This window comes from Pyxicephalus adspersus, chromosome 4 (assembly GCF_032062135.1).
Source record: "Pyxicephalus adspersus chromosome 4, UCB_Pads_2.0, whole genome shotgun sequence".
Taxonomy (NCBI): Eukaryota; Metazoa; Chordata; class Amphibia; order Anura; family Pyxicephalidae; genus Pyxicephalus; species Pyxicephalus adspersus.
The window spans coordinates 110,243,807-110,262,262 of NC_092861.1; the positions used below are offsets into that span (position 1 = coordinate 110,243,807).

Below are 18,456 nucleotides of genomic sequence, written 5' to 3' on the forward strand. Positions count from 1 at the left end.
AAAAAAAGAAGTTTATATTTACATTGACATTTGTATTAATTTATTCCCTGGACTACCGTTTTTCCTTGATTTTTGACCTGTTGTTCAAGTAGACTTTTCCAGAGTTGCCTACGTGCTTAAGTAACTTGATTGGCATGACCTCTGACAGCCAAGAAAATATTAGTAGCTCTTTATATGGCATACATTTACTCAACTAATAAACTCAGGGTTCTGGATCCATGACATTTCTTTAATATTTATTATACAAACGTGTACCTCAGTCAATACAATTAATGTGTAAGATTCTTCTAGCTGTTTACCACACTGCAATTCTTTCTTCAGTCAAATAAGAGAACAAATAACAAGCATATTGAATATGTGTCAGAAACAAAGGGACCCAAAGGGTCGAAGGCCCAGTAAGACCTGCTACAAGTGCTATGCCTGCTGCTTTACCGCTGTTGTACATTTCTGCAGCTATGAAGAACCTACGTGCAAAAAAATCCAGTCCTTCTATCATTAAATGAATATTTTCTTTTCTAAAATTCTAGAGAACAACTGTTATTTGGCTTACAAGCAGCGCACATGATTAGATACACTGTACCTTCAAACAGCAATTTGTTTGATGTATTTAATGTTAACTAGACTTGTCCTCAACTCTGATTTATTGGCAACTGCAAAATCAATCTATCAACCTTACTGCAAAGTAAACAAGAAAATGTACAATATTTTCCCTGTGTGTTTCCATGGAGATCTTCCTGCATTACAGCAGTCTGTTCTCTTCAAATGTTTTAAACTCATTCAGACCTTTTGCACTTTCTCCAAATGTTGATTACCCCCTTTGAGATACTGGAGGGTTAATATTTTACACCCCCCCATTAATAAAAGTATTGTGTCTTCTGGCTCAATTTATATAATTTTTTTTTAAATATAATAAACATTAGCAATGAGAAAACTGATGTCAAAAAGAATCGCCATTTATATTTCTGTGGACAGAGAGGGCTTTGAAGATTATTGTGTAGAAATGTTTGTTCCTGATAACAGCTATAGCACATTGCTTTATAATCCACCAGCCAATTATGTTACCCTTTTTTCTCCTGAACATTAAACAGTTACCTCTCTGAGCTGAGCAGCATGAGCAGTTTTTAATCTCTGAGACTTCGGATAAACTAAAAAATCGGATAAACTACAGGAGATAGGAAAGATTCACATATCAGTATCATGAACACACAACAAATCTCTTTTTCAGTTGAAGCATTTAATTCCAGTTTCTGTAGCACAACGGTAACATTGTAGGCTGGAGCAAAATTATGAATGTACTGTGTTTTTTGCTTATATACATTCGTTTTCTTTACCGTTATTTCCTTTAATAATTTTTTAAACTTAGGATCAGAACTAAAAAGATACACGTTTGTTTCAAGAACATTTTCTGTTTAATAGTCTAGGAAATAAGTATATACTCGAATATGAGCCAATTCAAATATAAACCGAGGTACCTACCTTTACCTGAAAAAACTGGAAAAGTACATCGACTCAAGTATAAACCTGGTGCACAAAATGAAACTGTCACTGTTAACATTCAAAACATTAACTTCCCTGGCGTTCTAATTATGTCAGTATTATTATGTCAAAAGCAGTACAGTGTTTTGCATGGAAATTTGTTGTTTAATATTATAGGCCTGTAATTCTTAGGAATAACTTCCAGGTATGATAGAGTTTGAAACACAAATCATAAATTTTTAATATTGTAAATACTCATAAATAATATTTATAAAAAATAATATAATAACAATAAATTTAATTTTTTAATTTAATCAAATCAAAAACACTGAAATCTGTCAAAACAAGATGCATTATTATTGTAAATTATTATTAATTATTTATTTATTAATAATTATTAGTTCAATACAAATTCCAATAGGGGCATATAGGCAATAAATACATCCTTGTTTTAAATATTTGTTTAAAATGGAAAAAAAAAACAACTCATGGGCTCAGTCTATTTAAACCTTTTTTTTTTCATTTTTAGAGGTTACATTATTTTCTACCCTTGAGTTGAGTTGATTATGATGGGTCACTAGTTCTTAAATAATCTTTAGTGGATTATTGTTGCCTACCAATAGAAGCTGCTGTGTCCTTGTGTCTTCCATGGTATGAATTTGTTACACACTTTACATGAGGGTACAGCATCTTCTACTGGTGTGGCCAAACTATAAAATGAGATTTTTTTCCTGTATGGACATTATGTGGGACTGCAGTCTCAGGTTTTATTACTGAGATTAAACCAGCAACAATTTGTTTGCAGGGAAGTTCTAGCTTTCCCTGCTGGTTGTCTAAAATTTCTGTTCTGGGGCTGGTTTTACTGGAATTCTGCAGGAGTAGCATGGAGCAGATTCCCAATTCCGGGTTACATGTTTTCCTGAGGCCTACAGGCCTATATAGCACACATGGTGCTAACAGCAGGTGGTAGAGGTTAATTACCCTCTAGTGCCCGGGGATTGCAAACAGGAACATTCCCAGGGCTGCATGAATGAAATCAGCCCTGTGAATCCTCCTGTTTTAATTTCCTCGATCTTCCGATAGTTTTGCAAAATCGGTTTGCCGAAATTTCGTGGAGCCATCGGAAGTTCAAGGAAATTTTTGCGGGAATGCAAGAGGCATTCTCGCTCATCCCTACTCTCTAAATTTGACCTGTGTAGAGAGCGCTGGTTTTGAAGCAAACCTGGGCAGTTGGTTTATATTAGCCAGGCGGTATTTTGCAAGGGAAGACTGTTTATGCCATTTTCGGGCTTAATGAATATGGCTAGGAGCCCTACAGAGACATTGTTGCCTAGAGTTACCTCATTGTCAGCCTGCCATTTGAAGCTAATTAATCCTTGCATTTCATATATACTCACTTGCCGATTTATTGTGTTCTCCTGTTCAAATCATCATCATTATATCAGTTTGACACATAGGCAATTACATTTATGTAGATTGAAGAGGAATATAAGGTAAGAGTTGCTGTCCTTTACATGTGGTCTACCAGCTATTTAAATATACATTTTTATTTAATTAGGCCTTTAATATCCGTCATTTTGAAATGGAAATGTACTTTTCTCATATTTAGTATCTGCAACATGCTGTGTGTAAAACAGGTTAAAGAGAATGAAACTCTAAGAAGGATGAAAACAGGAGCCTGACATTTTCTTAAAATAGGTGGCTCTCCCTGCACACTGGATGCATGAGTTTAAATTCTCCTAATATTACCCTGATGCATTAAACAAAATGGATCATGTTCACTTTACTAACATCTATAACAGATGGCGTCAGGAGATCAAATCTATTATGACTCAATATGTATGGACTCTTGATAAGCAGTATTTTAATTGTTTGCATCTAGTGTTGCTCAATAATTGGAAGTAATAACAATTGTAACAAAATAAAACAGTGTTAGATGCTTTTGAACTCAAAATATGGGTCAAGAGAAGAAAGTCATAGAGTTTAAAAATACTTTGGTCAGTTTTGGAGACTGCTTGCAGTTTTGTGTTGTAAAAAGCTCATATGTAAAGGAAAATTCTGAAAATTTCTCAAACTTAGCCAGAAGGCTGAGCTTTGTGATGTTTTGCTGGACTGTATGGACACTAATTCTCTGTAAGAGCTAATTGGGGTATATTTATTCTTTTTTTTTTCTGTGTTGAAGAGAAAAAAATTAGACAGCGCGCCCTGAAATGAGTACCTCTGCAAAAGTTGTGCATTTGGAGCTAGCACAGGGATAGGCAAATTTTTGGCTCAGGGGCCACAACGAGTTTTAAATTTTGACAGATGGGCCAATATAAGATGTATGGTGAGTGTTTGTATGAATTAATTTAAATTATGTGTAAAAGCGGGCCGGATCAAAAGGCAAACCTGAAATGAATCATGTTCAGGATTGCCAACTAATAGCAAATGATTTTATGAAATCCATTCCAGGTTTGCTGGATTACACAGGTTCTCCCATGATAGTCTATATTCTCCAGTCTTGGGAGCTTTAATAAATCAGACCCAATGTGTATGTGAGAAGCCTACATGACACATACAAACCAACCACAAACCTCCAAGCCAGTGCCTTGCAAAATATATTTACACTGTGTACAGGAGACAAAAATAAATATATACACCACTCAGGGCAGTGATAGTGTAGAAGGAGATTGTTTTGTATTAAATGTCTGTCTTTGGGTATAGTAAAAAAGCTTTGGTTTTCAGGGAATCTATACTACAGATACACCTGTATTTTAGGAGTAACTTCCCAATAGGAAGTAAAACTTAATATATGACTTGCGGAAAAATCCAATCAGTTTACTTTTCAGGAAGAAATCTATTTACAAACTTAGGTGAACTGGAGCTTTTTCTCCAATACATTTTATCAGAATTAAAAGTGTGAATTAAAACTATAAACCAGGGGGCCGAAATTAAAAACTTAACCAAGTCATGGGCCAAACTTGAAATTTATTAAAAAAAATTAGGAAGTTTTTCCTTTTCATTAAATATAAAACATTTTCATATGGAAACAAAGAGGTATTGCTTAACATTCAATCTGAAACAAGCCAATAGTAGAGAAGGAAGCCTAAGATTTTTTTTTAAATTTTTTTAAGAAAAAATCCTATGCCTCTTTCTCTATTTGTAGCCTTCTGAGTAAAATGTCAATAGTAACCTGTCCCCAATGTTTGTTATAGCTTTCACCAGTTCTCTATATTATATTTGCAGGAACTTTTTTGGCAGCCACAACTCCGCACTTCTTGGAGGTCTAGTCCCTTTTCATTATCTTCCTGTTTTCATTCTGGTGTTCCTCTCCTCCCCCCTTACCTCGTAACATTATCAACCGCCCAAAACCACAGTTTTTTTTTATGTCAGTGCGATGATGGATGCTATTTCTGCACTGGTTGGACAAATGCAGCTGACCTCCGCACAACCGTCTCACAGATCCAGAGACAACATGCGGCTGGTTCCGGCAGCGGGAACTAGTCCTGCCCTGAACCTAAGGTGGCTCTCCCGAACAGATTTTCCAGGGGAAGTGACAATTTTATTTGGTTCAGAGAGTTGTTCAAATTATATTTTAAACTACGTCCTCACTCTTCTGGGGACGGGAGTCAAAGAGTGGGTATAATCATTTCTTTGCTTAAAGGTGACGTTCAGTCTTGGGCTTTTTCATTCCCGACCGGATCTCAGTCCCTCCAGTCAGTAGACCTTAGGCCTAGGCCTTATCTATGATCACCCAGATCGGATCTCCCTGGCCGAGACCAAGTTACGTGGCTTACGGCAGGGAGAATGTTCTGGGGCGACCTATTGGTCTGAATTTAAGAGATGGGCTACGGATACGGAGTGGAACGATCCAGCTCCCCGTAGTCAATTCTGTCAAGGGTTATCCGAGAAACTGAAGGACGCGTTGGTATTTCACGAACATCCTGAGTCATTAGAAGCGGCTATGTTCCTTGCTGTACGCATAATACCAACAAAGTTTCATAAAGGTAAATAATTTTTATAGCTTCCTTAAAGTTTATCACTAAACAGTCAATCATTATGGACATCATGAGGACAGTAATCATATGATTTTTTGCATCAGCTTTCCTTTATAATGCCAGATAATATTTTTATGCTTGAAGGACAGGCAGTAAAATTTGTTTTTGGACTACCACCAACTAGCAACAGAAGAGACCCATGGCAGGAGCTCATGATATCTGTGAACATAATTTCTAAAGCAAATCCCCTTTCTGGGACCAATACCAAATCTCAGATGCCAACTTTATTGTTTCAAAAAGAAATATACTATAATATTTCTATAGCTTCATATTTTGGATAAACAGTACATTAACTTTTTCTGGCAAGGTTTACCTACATTTACATAAGTCTTTACTTGAACAATCCAGTAAAACATTTTTATTTCTTACTGCTGCTGAGTCTGAATAAAGATCATGGAGACATAAAAATTAATGCAAAGAATAATATGTAGAGCAAGCAATCAGGTGTAATAATTCATTGTGTTAGCTACACCTTCAATTCATTTTATTACATTAACCTAGTTTATCCAAACAGGTCAGGTTTACATATTTTTTCAAATAACGTTGTCTGCCACATTATAGATGACTTTTTAAAATATAAAATAAAAGCTAATTTTAAACAAAAATCAAACCTTACTGCCTGCATAGTACTGCAAAGTGTAATGCCACAAATAATGTTATGAATCAGTAAAACTTGATTTTGGAATTTCTTAAATTACTGATAGCACAGATTCCTAGGCTATGTTTATACCCATGGTGCAACAAGGCAGTTCTGTGCAGCTCCTGGTAACTGGCAGCCTCAGGCTGGTTTTTAATAAACCAGCATTTACACATTATACAGTGTGCGGTACTGAATCACTCACTGCTAGCCCCTTTCATTCTCAATATATAGTGAGACACTATAAATTTCAGAGGATCACAGGCAGAAGGGTGGGTTAGTTGCAGCACTAATTCACTGACAGTCCAAACATAGCCAAAGAATGCCCAGATTCCCATCACTGCCCAATTATGATCACAGAAGATGTAATAGCCTTTATATAGATATACAACCTAATTATACACAACCCAGGCTAAGCAATAATACTAAGTAATAATACATGGGAAAATATTCACATTCCAACTTGCTGAAGTTTAGCAAAATAGTTAGGTATAATATTGTAGCATTTGAAGTCAATCTAAAGGACCTAGATTTTTTTAATAATAAAAAAGAGTTACTTTTAAGGAAGAGGACATAGCAAATGTCTTAAATACAATATAATGTTACTTCTTATTTACAGTAACTCTAGATGGAGGTGGATCCCTCCATAGGTTGTAGAAAGAAATTTTTACTTTTTTTCCTGAATCTCATGGAGACAGAGCAGTACCCATTACAGTCAATGGGGTGTTCTTATTTAGATAGAGGGACTAAAGAGTTTTAAATTAGAATGGCCAGTGGAAGAGGCTTTCTAACAATTAAAGCTAATAGCAGACACCTCTATCCACTTTGCAACAACATTACATTAGGACAGATAAACAACTTTTTAGGATAAGTGAGAAGCAGGCAATATATGTGCAGGTTATCTAATGATGGTGAGACACACACTTCCCTCAACTGGCCAACAGCAATCTGTAACCCTCAATGGAGGTCCATGAACACAAATTGCAGGGTAATCTCTTGGTTTTGTTGGAATATTTAAAGGCTCTCGTACAACTAGGGCACCTTTTGGAAAGGCATATTCCCATACCCAACTATTAGGAAACATCATGGCCTGTTGCACTAACTAAATAGACTCTTCCACCAATCACATAACGCAGAGGCACCTACAGAGATCCTGCCCCAATGAGCATTATCTTGGATAGATGTAACTTTCCATCACTGTATTTTACATGGTTTAGGGAGTTTATATATATAAATATATAAATATTTGATTTTTCTCTTACTCTATATAAAACTAGAAAAAATGCACTACGAAGCTGGTGGCAAAAACAAAAATATACCATTCAAACATAAAATAAAAAAGCTCAGGCTGGAGAGGATACACTTTCATCAGTGAAGCTGGGTGATCCAGCAAATCTGGAATGGATTTCTTCCAAATATTTTGCTGTTTGCTAGCAAATGTTTTGAATCCTGGACCAGATCCATTCCGGGTTTGCTTGATCAACTAGCTTCACTGATAGAAGTGTATCCTCTGTAGCCTTTTAGAGCTTTAATAAATCAGGCCCATTGGGACAAGTACCTACTCCATAGCAGAATTTCACCAAACACCAATATTTTACAGAATTTTCCTTTTGCAAAAATATTTTAAATGGGTAGTCCAATACTTCATATTTTATAGGTAATAAAACTTAATGTGTAATATTCTTTTTTAAATGACATGCACAATTACAGGCTGCTCTGATGTAACATTTGATGCTGAGCAAAACTTTGCTCCTTGTGGTGAAATGGTATTGAAGAAAGAGGGCACTAGAGTACAGACAAAATACTATATCCGCATCTTATTGTGTCAGTGCAGTAGCTTGTGTTCAGAGAGGAAAGATTTGATCAAGGGAAGAAGAATTCTGTTTCTCTCTCATCCAGGTACGTCTTAACTTTCATCCCTTAAGTTTATTACTGTATCCAGGATTCTGTAGATATTCCATGCATTCAGGATAAACTGTGTGCTTCATTGTAAGTTCAGATCACTTGAATTATTAGAACAGGTTTTTTATTTGTTTTAAATCACACACACATGTATATAGTGTAGAAATCTGAATGTAATCCCCTTTGATGATTGATTTGATGTGTCACCAGTCAGTAGGAGGTCTAGTTTAAGCCCTTGTCCTGTTTGAAGTAGGCAAGCCATTGCGCCCACAGCAGCAGAAGGAACTGGTGGTTGCAATTGCTTATGTGTGGGCAGCTAAATCTGTGTGGGTGATTGGTGGCTGTGGGAGAGCGTTATAGTCAGATTAAGATAAGAAAGCAAGTGCTGTGTAAATGGACGGGAGGGGATCATTGTCCTGCACTGGCCAGGTATGTTCTAACTATGCAATATTATGGGCATGCCAGCTAGAGAGGAGAGGAGTGCTGTCCATGGTGCTGAACCACAGGGGTGCATGGCATCAGCGCTGAAACCAAAAGGGTGCATGGCATCAGAGCTGTCCTTGGTCCTGAAACCAGAGGGGGTGCATGGCATCAGTGCTGTCCTTACTGCTGAAACCAGAGGGGGTGCATGGCATCAGCGCTGTCCTTGGTGCTGAAACCACAGGGTGTACATAGCATCAGCGCTGTCTATGGTCCTGAAACCAGAGGGGGTGCATGGCATGAGCGCTGTCCATGGTGCTGAAACCAGAGCAGAGCAGGGAATTTGCGCTGCGCTTGGTGCTGTATGGTATGAGTGCTGATCATGGTGGTAAAACCAGTAGGGTACATTTCAACCTTGGGGTATTAGGATGCTGAAACTAGTAGGGTGCATGACAGTTGTGCTACTAAAACCAGTGTTGCACATGGCATCAGTGCTATCCCTGATTGCAAGGCATTTGTACTTCGCTTGTTGATGAAACTAAAGGGATGCATGATGGTATGAGTGCTATCCATGGTGCAAAAACAATGAGGGGCATGTCATCATTGTGGTGCTAAACTAGTGGAATGCATGGCATCAGTGCTGTCCATGGTGCTCAAACCAGTGGGTTGCATGGCATTAGTGCAGTCCTGGATGCTGAACCTAGAACAGGTGCATTGCATGCTCACCATGTTGCTAAAACCAGAGGGCAGCAGCCTTGTTCTTGTGATGAAACATGGCATCAGTGCTGTCCAAACTAGGGGGTGCATGGCATCAGCGTTGCCTATGGTTCTAAAATCTAGGTATACCATAGAACAGCCTTATCCTTTCATATTCACCTAATGACTACTATTTCATTGGCAGCTACTTCCTAACACGATGTTACTTCTCAGCTAATACCCAATGAGGCACAAACACAACTTTTTTCCTTGGATACTTTGGTTGCTTTAGTAACCATTACTGTATTTCGTTTGTGAAACATTTTCATTATCAAATCTGTGCATGACCTAACACGGAGCTGCATTAGTACTCCACAGCAATATCTGCATTTATTATCATATTTTCCCATTTCAGCTAGTTTGATAGATCTGGCACTGCCAGATCTATCAAACTAGCTGAAATGGGAAAATATGATATATCACATAGGCTTTCCTGTATGGTCTGAAGGTATTGAACTCCATGAAAGTTTCCTTCTGTAGAAGTAGCTCTTTAATTTTAAAGCTATTCTGCATGTAGCAGGTGTGACCTTGCCAAAAGGACAAGATAAACAAGTTGCATTTTTTAACATAAATTGTAAAGTAGTGAGGCTGGGCTATTTTCTACCCTGCCATTCCCCTACAGCAGAGACATGACAACCTCTTCTGATGGAAACTGAAGCTGACATGCAACAAGATGTTGTGCAATGCATTCTTTACACAACACAAACATGTATTTATAGCCAATCTATTATTTTCTATAATTTCAGAATAAAGGACATAACTATTGACCACTTACCCTTCCTTATTCACAGGACGCCTTCATCCATGGAGATGCGCCTTGCGTTAATATCAGTCTAAGGTTACAGGGAGGCTCCTGGAGATTCAGGACTGTGATTAAGGGATATTAAATTGAGGACTGATCATTTTAAGTCGACTTACTTTTGCTTTTACTGGATCTGTATGGCGTCCTTTTGTACATTGTTGGATCTCTGGCTGGGTTTGATATTGATGGTGGCATTGGATGTGTTCTGCAGAAGAGGAACAATGCGTATTGCTGCTTCTTCTCCAAGATCTGTGGCTCGGATGGATGGAGATATTATTATAGGAGCTCTGTTCTCTGTTCACCACCAGCCACCTGCAGAAAAGGTGCCAGAGAGGAAGTGTGGGGAGATCAGGGAGCAGTATGGCATCCAGAGGGTAGAAGCCATGTTTTACACCTTGGATCGAATCAACATGAATCAGACCTTGCTACCGAATATTACTCTGGGGACAGAAATAAGAGATTCCTGCTGGCATTCTTCTGTTGCCCTGGAGCAGAGTATTGAATTCATACGAGACTCTCTGATTTCAATGAGAGATGACAAAGATGGAATCAGTAAGTGCTTAGATGCCACCCCAACTCCCCAGGGCAGACTAAAAAAGCCCATGGCAGGTGTTATTGGCCCCGGATCTAGTTCAGTGGCCATCCAAGTTCAAAACCTTCTCCAACTTTTTGATATTCCACAGATTGCTTATTCTGCAACAAGCATTGACCTTAGTGATAAAACGCTGTATAAATATTTCCTGAGAGTCGTTCCTTCTGATATCCTTCAAGCCAGGGCTATGCTAGACATTGTGAAAAAGTATAACTGGACTTATGTGTCTGCTGTCCACACAGAAGGTAAGACTAAACCTAGATTGTCTAAAACTTTCTATAATATGTAGGATATTATATATAATAAACCAGATGTTATCCTTAATTTTTTGAATTGCATTTCATGTTAGCTTCTGTTATGTATTAGGGCATTTATTATGCATATTAACAAAAAGACATTATATGCTGTGACCAATAATAACCAAATTTAGATCAATAAAATAGTTTCTAAAACTTTACCCATTCTACAAATATATCTTGGGCTTTGGTAACTAAATACTTTGTCAAAGCTGCTCCAGAAACTGATCAGATGTAGCTTTGTAACCTAAATGTTTGTGCTTGTAAATAATATTAGGTAATTGTAGGTAAATGTAAAATATGTGTGTTGGGCTAGTAAATATTTTGGGTAGGCATTGCAGCCTAATGCCCACCCATGGCACTAACTGAATGGCCCACAGCTGACTGTTTTGTTGTAACATTTGAAGTATCTCTGCAATGTGCCTTTATATGTAATTTGAAGTGGACAGATCAAGGCTCAGCCTGGATCACTTGTGTGTATATGGTTTAGAGGGAGGAAGAATTTTAACACACAGATTTGGAGAGATTTTATATTTGGATTGGGGAATACAGAGCTTCAGCTGGGATTGATTTGATATGCTTGACAGTAAAATGGATTTTCAATTAGATACTAAAAAACTTATTCTTTGCATAATTTTACAAGATAGCACCCATTGCTCATAGAAACCAAAATGTTACATAATAAGATATGGAATCTTACATTTTTTTTTTAATTCAAAATCAAATATTTATTTACATAGTTAGGCTGAAAAAGACAAAAATCCATCCAGTTCAACCATAAGGAAAATAAATGAACATATGCATATTTTGAAACATGTATGCACAATTGATCCAGAAGAAGATGAAAAAAAAAAAAACGTTTAAAACGTGTTTGAATTTATTCAAACAAGGAAAAAAAATCCATCCTGATTTAGGCAATCAGATATTTCCTGGATCAACAATCTCTGTTGTCATTTCTTTTAAAATGTAATTCCAAGTATATTCCTAGAAATTGATCCAGCTATTTCTTAATACAATCTATAGCACATGCTAAAACTATTTCCTGAGGGAGTCTATTCCACACTCCTATGTTAAAGAGGGTAAAATACAATCCTATATTTAAAGTTTAATGTTACTTAAATATATTTCCTTTTGTAGCAACTTCCTTTTTTTTAGGTGTATCAATTTAGGCACATGCTAGCATTTTGTTTATTTCTATCAAACAGTATGTTTGATAGAGTTTACATTTTTGTTTTTTTTTTTGTTAAATGATGAATGTTATTTGATTTGTATTCATATGTCAAGACTATTATTATTTAGTAAATCTTTGTTCTTGAAATGTAAGCTATGTAGAACTTCTACTTAACCCTTAGCAATGTTAGGAGAATTCCTCAATACCGGTAGTGTTGGCATCACAAGTGTGAACATATAGTGCTGGTATGTCTGACTCCTACACCTAAGAGTCTGTACATTTTTTCACAACCTTTACCCAGGTTTCCCTCTTTTTAAACTAAATTTAATAACCAAAAAAGTGAATCTTGTGTGAATGTTGGGCAATTTTTAAATGAATACATAGTTATACCACTTAATGTATAAATTTTACCACTGAAGCTAAATCATCTCTTTGATAATGGTTTGGAATGATGGTGGATGGAAAAAAAATGTGTTTTTAGAACAGGTTTCCACTTTTTTTTTAAATTAAAGTAACATCTCTATAATGCCTTCGGGAAAACATGACAGGGGCTTTATATTTTCCCACACTATCTGAATTTGAATGTACACTATAAAGTAGAGGTATACTATTATAAAATATAAGATAATAAGAGATGAAACCTGATTGGTATGAAAAGCTGAGTTCAATGTGATATGGAAAGCACAACAATTTCAATAAAGACAAAGTCACATTACAACCTAAAATTAGGCTTTACTTACTAACCTTTATTGGTTATTATTGGGTATTCAAGTGTGTTGGCTGTTTAAGAAAATGTGTTTATTTTAAACATAAACATTTAATACTTATCTGCATATTTTAAAACAATGGCCCTGGTTTATTAAGGCTCTCCAAGGCTGGAGAGAATACACTTTCACCAGTGAACTGGGTGATCCAACAAACCTGGGATGGTTCTGGTCCAGGATTCAAAGCATTTGCTAGCAAATAGCAAATGACATTGAAGAAATCCATTCCAGGTTTGCTTGATCACCTAGCTTTACTGGTGAAAGTGTATTCTCTCCAGCCTTGGAGAGCCTTAATAAATCGGACCCATTGTTTCTATATATCCACATTTGTGTATAGGGTTGGCACAATAACTCATCATATTTGCAAGCTCTGCTTCCTGCTTTCCATTGCTATCCATTAAGTGTATGTATTTTACTTCTCATAATACAAGTTTTTAAGTTAGCATATTCTCTTTCTCAGTAGTTCTTCCTGTTCACAGTCATGCCACTGCTGTCAGTGATAAGGAGGTCAGCAGGAGGAACCAGTAAGGTCAACAGGGAATCTAAGAGAAGATGTTGATTTCCCAGTGGACTTTGAGGGGGCTATTTCTAAGCAGAAGAGCAGTGGGTAATGATGATGGGAGCAGGAAAGCTATGTATAGAAATGTGTTTTTCTTTTTCGACAGAGTTGCTTTAAAATGGTTTGAGATCTTTGGCCATACATAATTGGCCAGTCTTGATTGGCATACCTCAATACAGACTTCTGCTTGTTTGAAAACTTTATTTCTATATATTATGTGTCATTATATGTGTATAGGACTGTGATTTTAACAAATTATATTTGCAAGTTGTGCTTTTCACTTTGCAGTGTGACCCAGTGGTTGTACGTATTCTACTTCTCTTAATAAAAGTCCTTAAGTTTGCAAATTGATCGCTCTGAGATTAGGTTCCTCTAGTGGGTGATGTACAAATATCTACATTTCATACCATAACATAGCCTATAATACCTTAGGCAAGCCTATTAATTTGTAAAAGTGATATTACCAATGATTTTGAAGACAGACGTTACAGTCTCTCAGTGATTCCTTTAGTTGACTTCCACCACTGCCAATGATAAGGAGGAGAGAGACAGGGGACCTAAGAGAAAGTGCTGATTTTTCAGCAGACTTTGTGGGACCATTTCTCAGCAAAACAGCAGTGTTTATTGGTGATAGAATCGGGAAAATTAAGTATTGGAATGTGCTTGCTGGAGAATTTTTACTTATGCAAAAGATGTGCTTTATAGAGAGAAAAACTCATCTACCCTCACTTTCTTGGTGCACCAACATCTCCAACTTGTCCTCTCCTGGGTTTGGGATTTTTGGCCATCTTGATTGGCCAGGCTGGATTGGCATGACTCCCACACATGCGCACAGAAGTTCATCCATACATAACTGTGTACATTCTACAGAAGATTGGGAACAGGCAGAAAATTTTGTTTTATTTTGGAATAGACATAGCATGTTGCTTCTGCCATAAAGAGCCTGCTTGTGGGCTTTTTTTTAAGTTCAATTCCACTTTAAAAGTGAAACAGTAACTCAAGATAAGTGCTATGTATACACTGTACTGTACATGAAGTGTGAATTTCAATTACATTAAAAAATAATGGTTATCCAGGTATGCCAAGTATTTCAAAATACTTATTACAGTCATTAAATGAGACAAAAAAGACATATTATATGGTTTGATTACTAAATGAATAAAATATATTTGGGCCACTCATAAGTGTGAAGCAGACGTCAAAGCACTGTTTTCCCTTGCTTATAGCTGTCATAGTTGATTTTCCACGTTGTATGGCATGCTAAATGTAAAGATAGCCATATGTGACAGGACATGGATTTTATTTTAGTTTTACTAATATAGAACACACAATTTTAACACAGATTGCTCCCTTGTCTTTATTTTATATACTCCATGTAACATAAACCAAAAAAAAATATTATTTTACAAATTACAAATAATGCTGGTTTTGTGAAATATACTGGAATGTATAATGTAAATGTGTAAAGTAAAATTTCTCTCACTAAGAATATGTAGGCTAGGAAAGTCAAACTGATGTCAGATTTCTAAACTTGGCACTACAAGTTAGTGAATTTGAGAATGTTAAAAAAAAATCCCAAAAAAAGAATCATCATGGCTGCCAGAGAACTAGTACTTGATTAGAAAATAATAATGGCTTTCTCCATACCTCCTTATTGCAGGTTTTTTCTAAATGCAAGAATCTGTTGAAGTCATTAAATGTAATCAGCTAATACCTAAAACTACCTTATGGATACACAGCTGTCATCCATATCAAATACTTGACATCTGGAATTATGTGTTTGTGCTCAGTGATTTCATTACATTCTTCTAACTGACAGCAGAGATCATAAGTACAGTATATATGTGTGGAGCTGCACTGTGTTTCTAGCAGCAGGTGTGAAGAGTGCAGCCAAACTTACATTAAATAAAACATCAAGCACACCATGCTCTCCTCCTCTGATACAACTGTCTTAGCCAAGTATCAACCAGTTTCCGTAAACACAAATATTTTGATACGATAGTAACATATACACCACAGTAACAAACCTAGATTAAATATATCTGGTTGTAGCAAGTTACAAGTGGGGAAAACAGAAAGTAAAATATACTGTATACAGTAAAGATGTTATTTCTCACTTTTAACAAATAAGCTGCTCTCTGCCTTTTTTAGGGGGAAAGGAAAAGTCTTTGTATGCATTTATGCAAGTCTAAGCACTGATAGCATTTTAAACTAGGCAGGTTTTGCTGGTATGGTAGAGTAGAGTGGAAAAAGCAGAGATGAGTAAACACATATAAAAGCCTACATTATTTTCAATGGAGGCTTTGTAGGAACATTTACATGTGTTTTTATATGTTTTAAAAGGGCCAAATCGTTCATGCTTTTGGTGGACAAAAGTGTTCCTTATGTGTATTGGCGCTTTTCCATAATTGGAGCAGTTTTGGGGTGTTTTTTTAGACATGGGGTTATTGTAAATTAGGCCTTAACTGAAAACTCCTGTTTTCACCTATTTTATATTTCAATCATTTTCCTATTTTATAAAAAGTAGGTAGGAATGGGAGAGGTACAAAAATAAAATAGTACAAAACATAAAAAAATAAAGCAAACAGTTTACAAGCAGGAAAATCAGAACAAACTACCAAGTAACAACCACCCTTTCATGAACCACCCTACTTTAGTTCAGTTATATCAAGAAATTATCAGTTGGTGTGTAAGGTTAAACACTAACTATTTTAATAAGACGGGGACTAAAGCAGTAGATAGCATGGGGGTGGCAGGGAGAGATAATCTCTCTCCCTGTACTCATACGATTTAGTCAATGCTGTCCTACGAGTCATTGAGCATGGATATGTTTGTAATTTACCCAATTCGACTTTGGGATCATAGGGTCTGTGCATAGACAGTGGGATTTCCAGGCCTTAGCTATTGTTGTTCAGGCTGCCAAAAGAATCTACATTTTCCCCTCCTTAAACAGCCTCGAAAGCTTAGGGTAAAAGTCATAGAATTGTATTAAGCAGCAGTGTCAAACTCAAATACACAGAGGGCAAAAATTAAAAACTTAGACAAGTCGCAGGACAACCTTGAAACTTTTTAAAAATATTTTTATTTTTTATTTTTCAATATATCTAAACCCTTTTCATATGGAAACAAAGATGTTTTGCTTTACATTCAATCTGGAACAAGCTTATAATAAAGGAAGAGGCATAACATTTTTTTTTGGTTTTTTAATTTTATTTAGGAAAAAACTTTATGCCTCTTTCTCTGTTTGTAGCCTTCTAAAGTAAATTTCAATGGTAACCATTTTGCACAAGCTAACAATAATAATACCAATATTCCTCCATAAAAATCCAACTATTCAAGTCCATGCCTTGGAGTAGCATGGAAAAGTACAGCTGAGGGGGGAGTGCTGGAAATGCCAGACGCAGCCAATGCGGAGCTAAATCTTATAGGTGGCCCGCTGCTGAAACTCCCTCTTCATTGAAATAGCCTGGTTCTAAAGTTCCCGGCATTATTTGCATCTATAAAACAGTCCAATGCGGGGCCATGCATAGGCAGAGAGCCCGCTGGTCTATAGATGCGAGTGACGCCAGGAAATGTAGCAGCGGCGCTATTTCAATGCAGCTGCAGTTCATATTTAGGATTCCTTTGGGGGCCAAAAAAAAGGACGGGGGCCAGATTTCAACACCCCTTTTTTGGAGAAATGCAATCAGGAACCACCATCTTAGAGGGTTTTTTTAGTTTGCCTTGGTTAAAAAAAACATTCAGGGAAATTTTGGAGTGCAAAAGCCATCTAGTTCCATTGCTCATGTTTCCATGTCTTCTAGATTTACCTATTTTAACTACAGGCTTGCATAGTTGAATCCAAAATCTATGCATCGATACACTGTCACATTGTACACACGATACACTGTACATTGTAGCTGTTGTTGCAGTAGCATATCTGCCCCCAGGCTCCCACTTTTGAACCTTTGAAAATCTATGAAACTTTGGTATTCCTGGATGTTGTAAAGTACAAAAAGCCTGCAGTATCTTTATTAATTAACGTATATATGTTTCTGTTTTGTCAGCTTTGCTCTTATTAATTTGCCATAACTATATACCACAGATAATTACAAAATATTTATAAAAAAACTTTTTTTACTAATAAGTTTCCATTTTCTTAACAAAGTTCTTTTGTAATTAGACTGCAAGAGTTGTAGACGCATTGCTTGTTGTACTTGGTTTTCTCTTTCTTCATAGTTTATATCAAGGGCTTCTTCTTTTTCATTTGATATATAGACTTTTTGATTTATAGACTAGTTTCAGTACCGGATTATTTTAGGTTTGTTTATTCAAGGTTTTCAAACCCTTCAAAGGCTTATGAGAAGTGGTCATACAAAAGATTGTGTTAGGAACAAAAAAGTATTTCCTGATTAAATATGAATATGTCTAAATTGACTTGGTATAAAAAAATTAAACCTTTAAAGATAACCTCCTGGAATATAATTACAGACTGATCATTTGAAAATGATTTGGAAATTAGGTTTTCTCTTGTCTGGTTTTGATCTTGAGTTCCATTTTTCCTCCTTATTTTGAATATCTGCACATTTGCCTTCTCCAGTTTCTTAACTGCGTATGTGTTTTCTGTAGGTTGTGATATGGTAAATCTTGTTCTGAGATTCAGCACTATATTTTTATTTAACTTTATTTTTTTATTTTAACTTTCAGAGATTTCCCAGATTGTGCAATTAAAATCTTAACTGATAAAGCCTGAGATAGAGTACTATATGAGAGGTTATTAGTATATTCCTTGGATCAGCTCTACCCTACGTTAAAAAAAAAAGTTGGTAGAACTGATCCCAATTAATTATTAATACATGCTCATCTTTATTTATCTCTAGTTCTCAACCAAACCATTGCACTTTTTTCAAAACTGTTTTTTTTTGTTCACAAATGGCTGTTTTTTATGTACAATTAGGGAAGAAAGTGTTAAGCAAATATCTGTTTGGAAATCTTTCTACTGAATGATTGTTTTTTCACCAAGGCGTAAATTTGGATTCATATAATGTCTGCAGTTCACAAAAGT

The 18,456-nt window shown here is 36.2% G+C and overlaps 1 protein-coding gene across 1 annotated transcript in view; it reads left to right on the top strand.

Moving 5' to 3' along the window:
• Positions 1–10,022: 10,022 nt before the first annotated feature.
• GRM1 (glutamate metabotropic receptor 1) overlaps positions 10,023–18,456 on the top strand; it is a 175,611-nt gene continuing 167,177 nt past the window's right edge. The window contains exon 1 of the mRNA XM_072410246.1: positions 10,023–10,867. Within this exon, the coding sequence (XP_072266347.1) occupies positions 10,168–10,867 (700 nt within the window). The 5' untranslated portion in view covers positions 10,023–10,167. The remainder of the gene's footprint in view (positions 10,868–18,456) is intronic.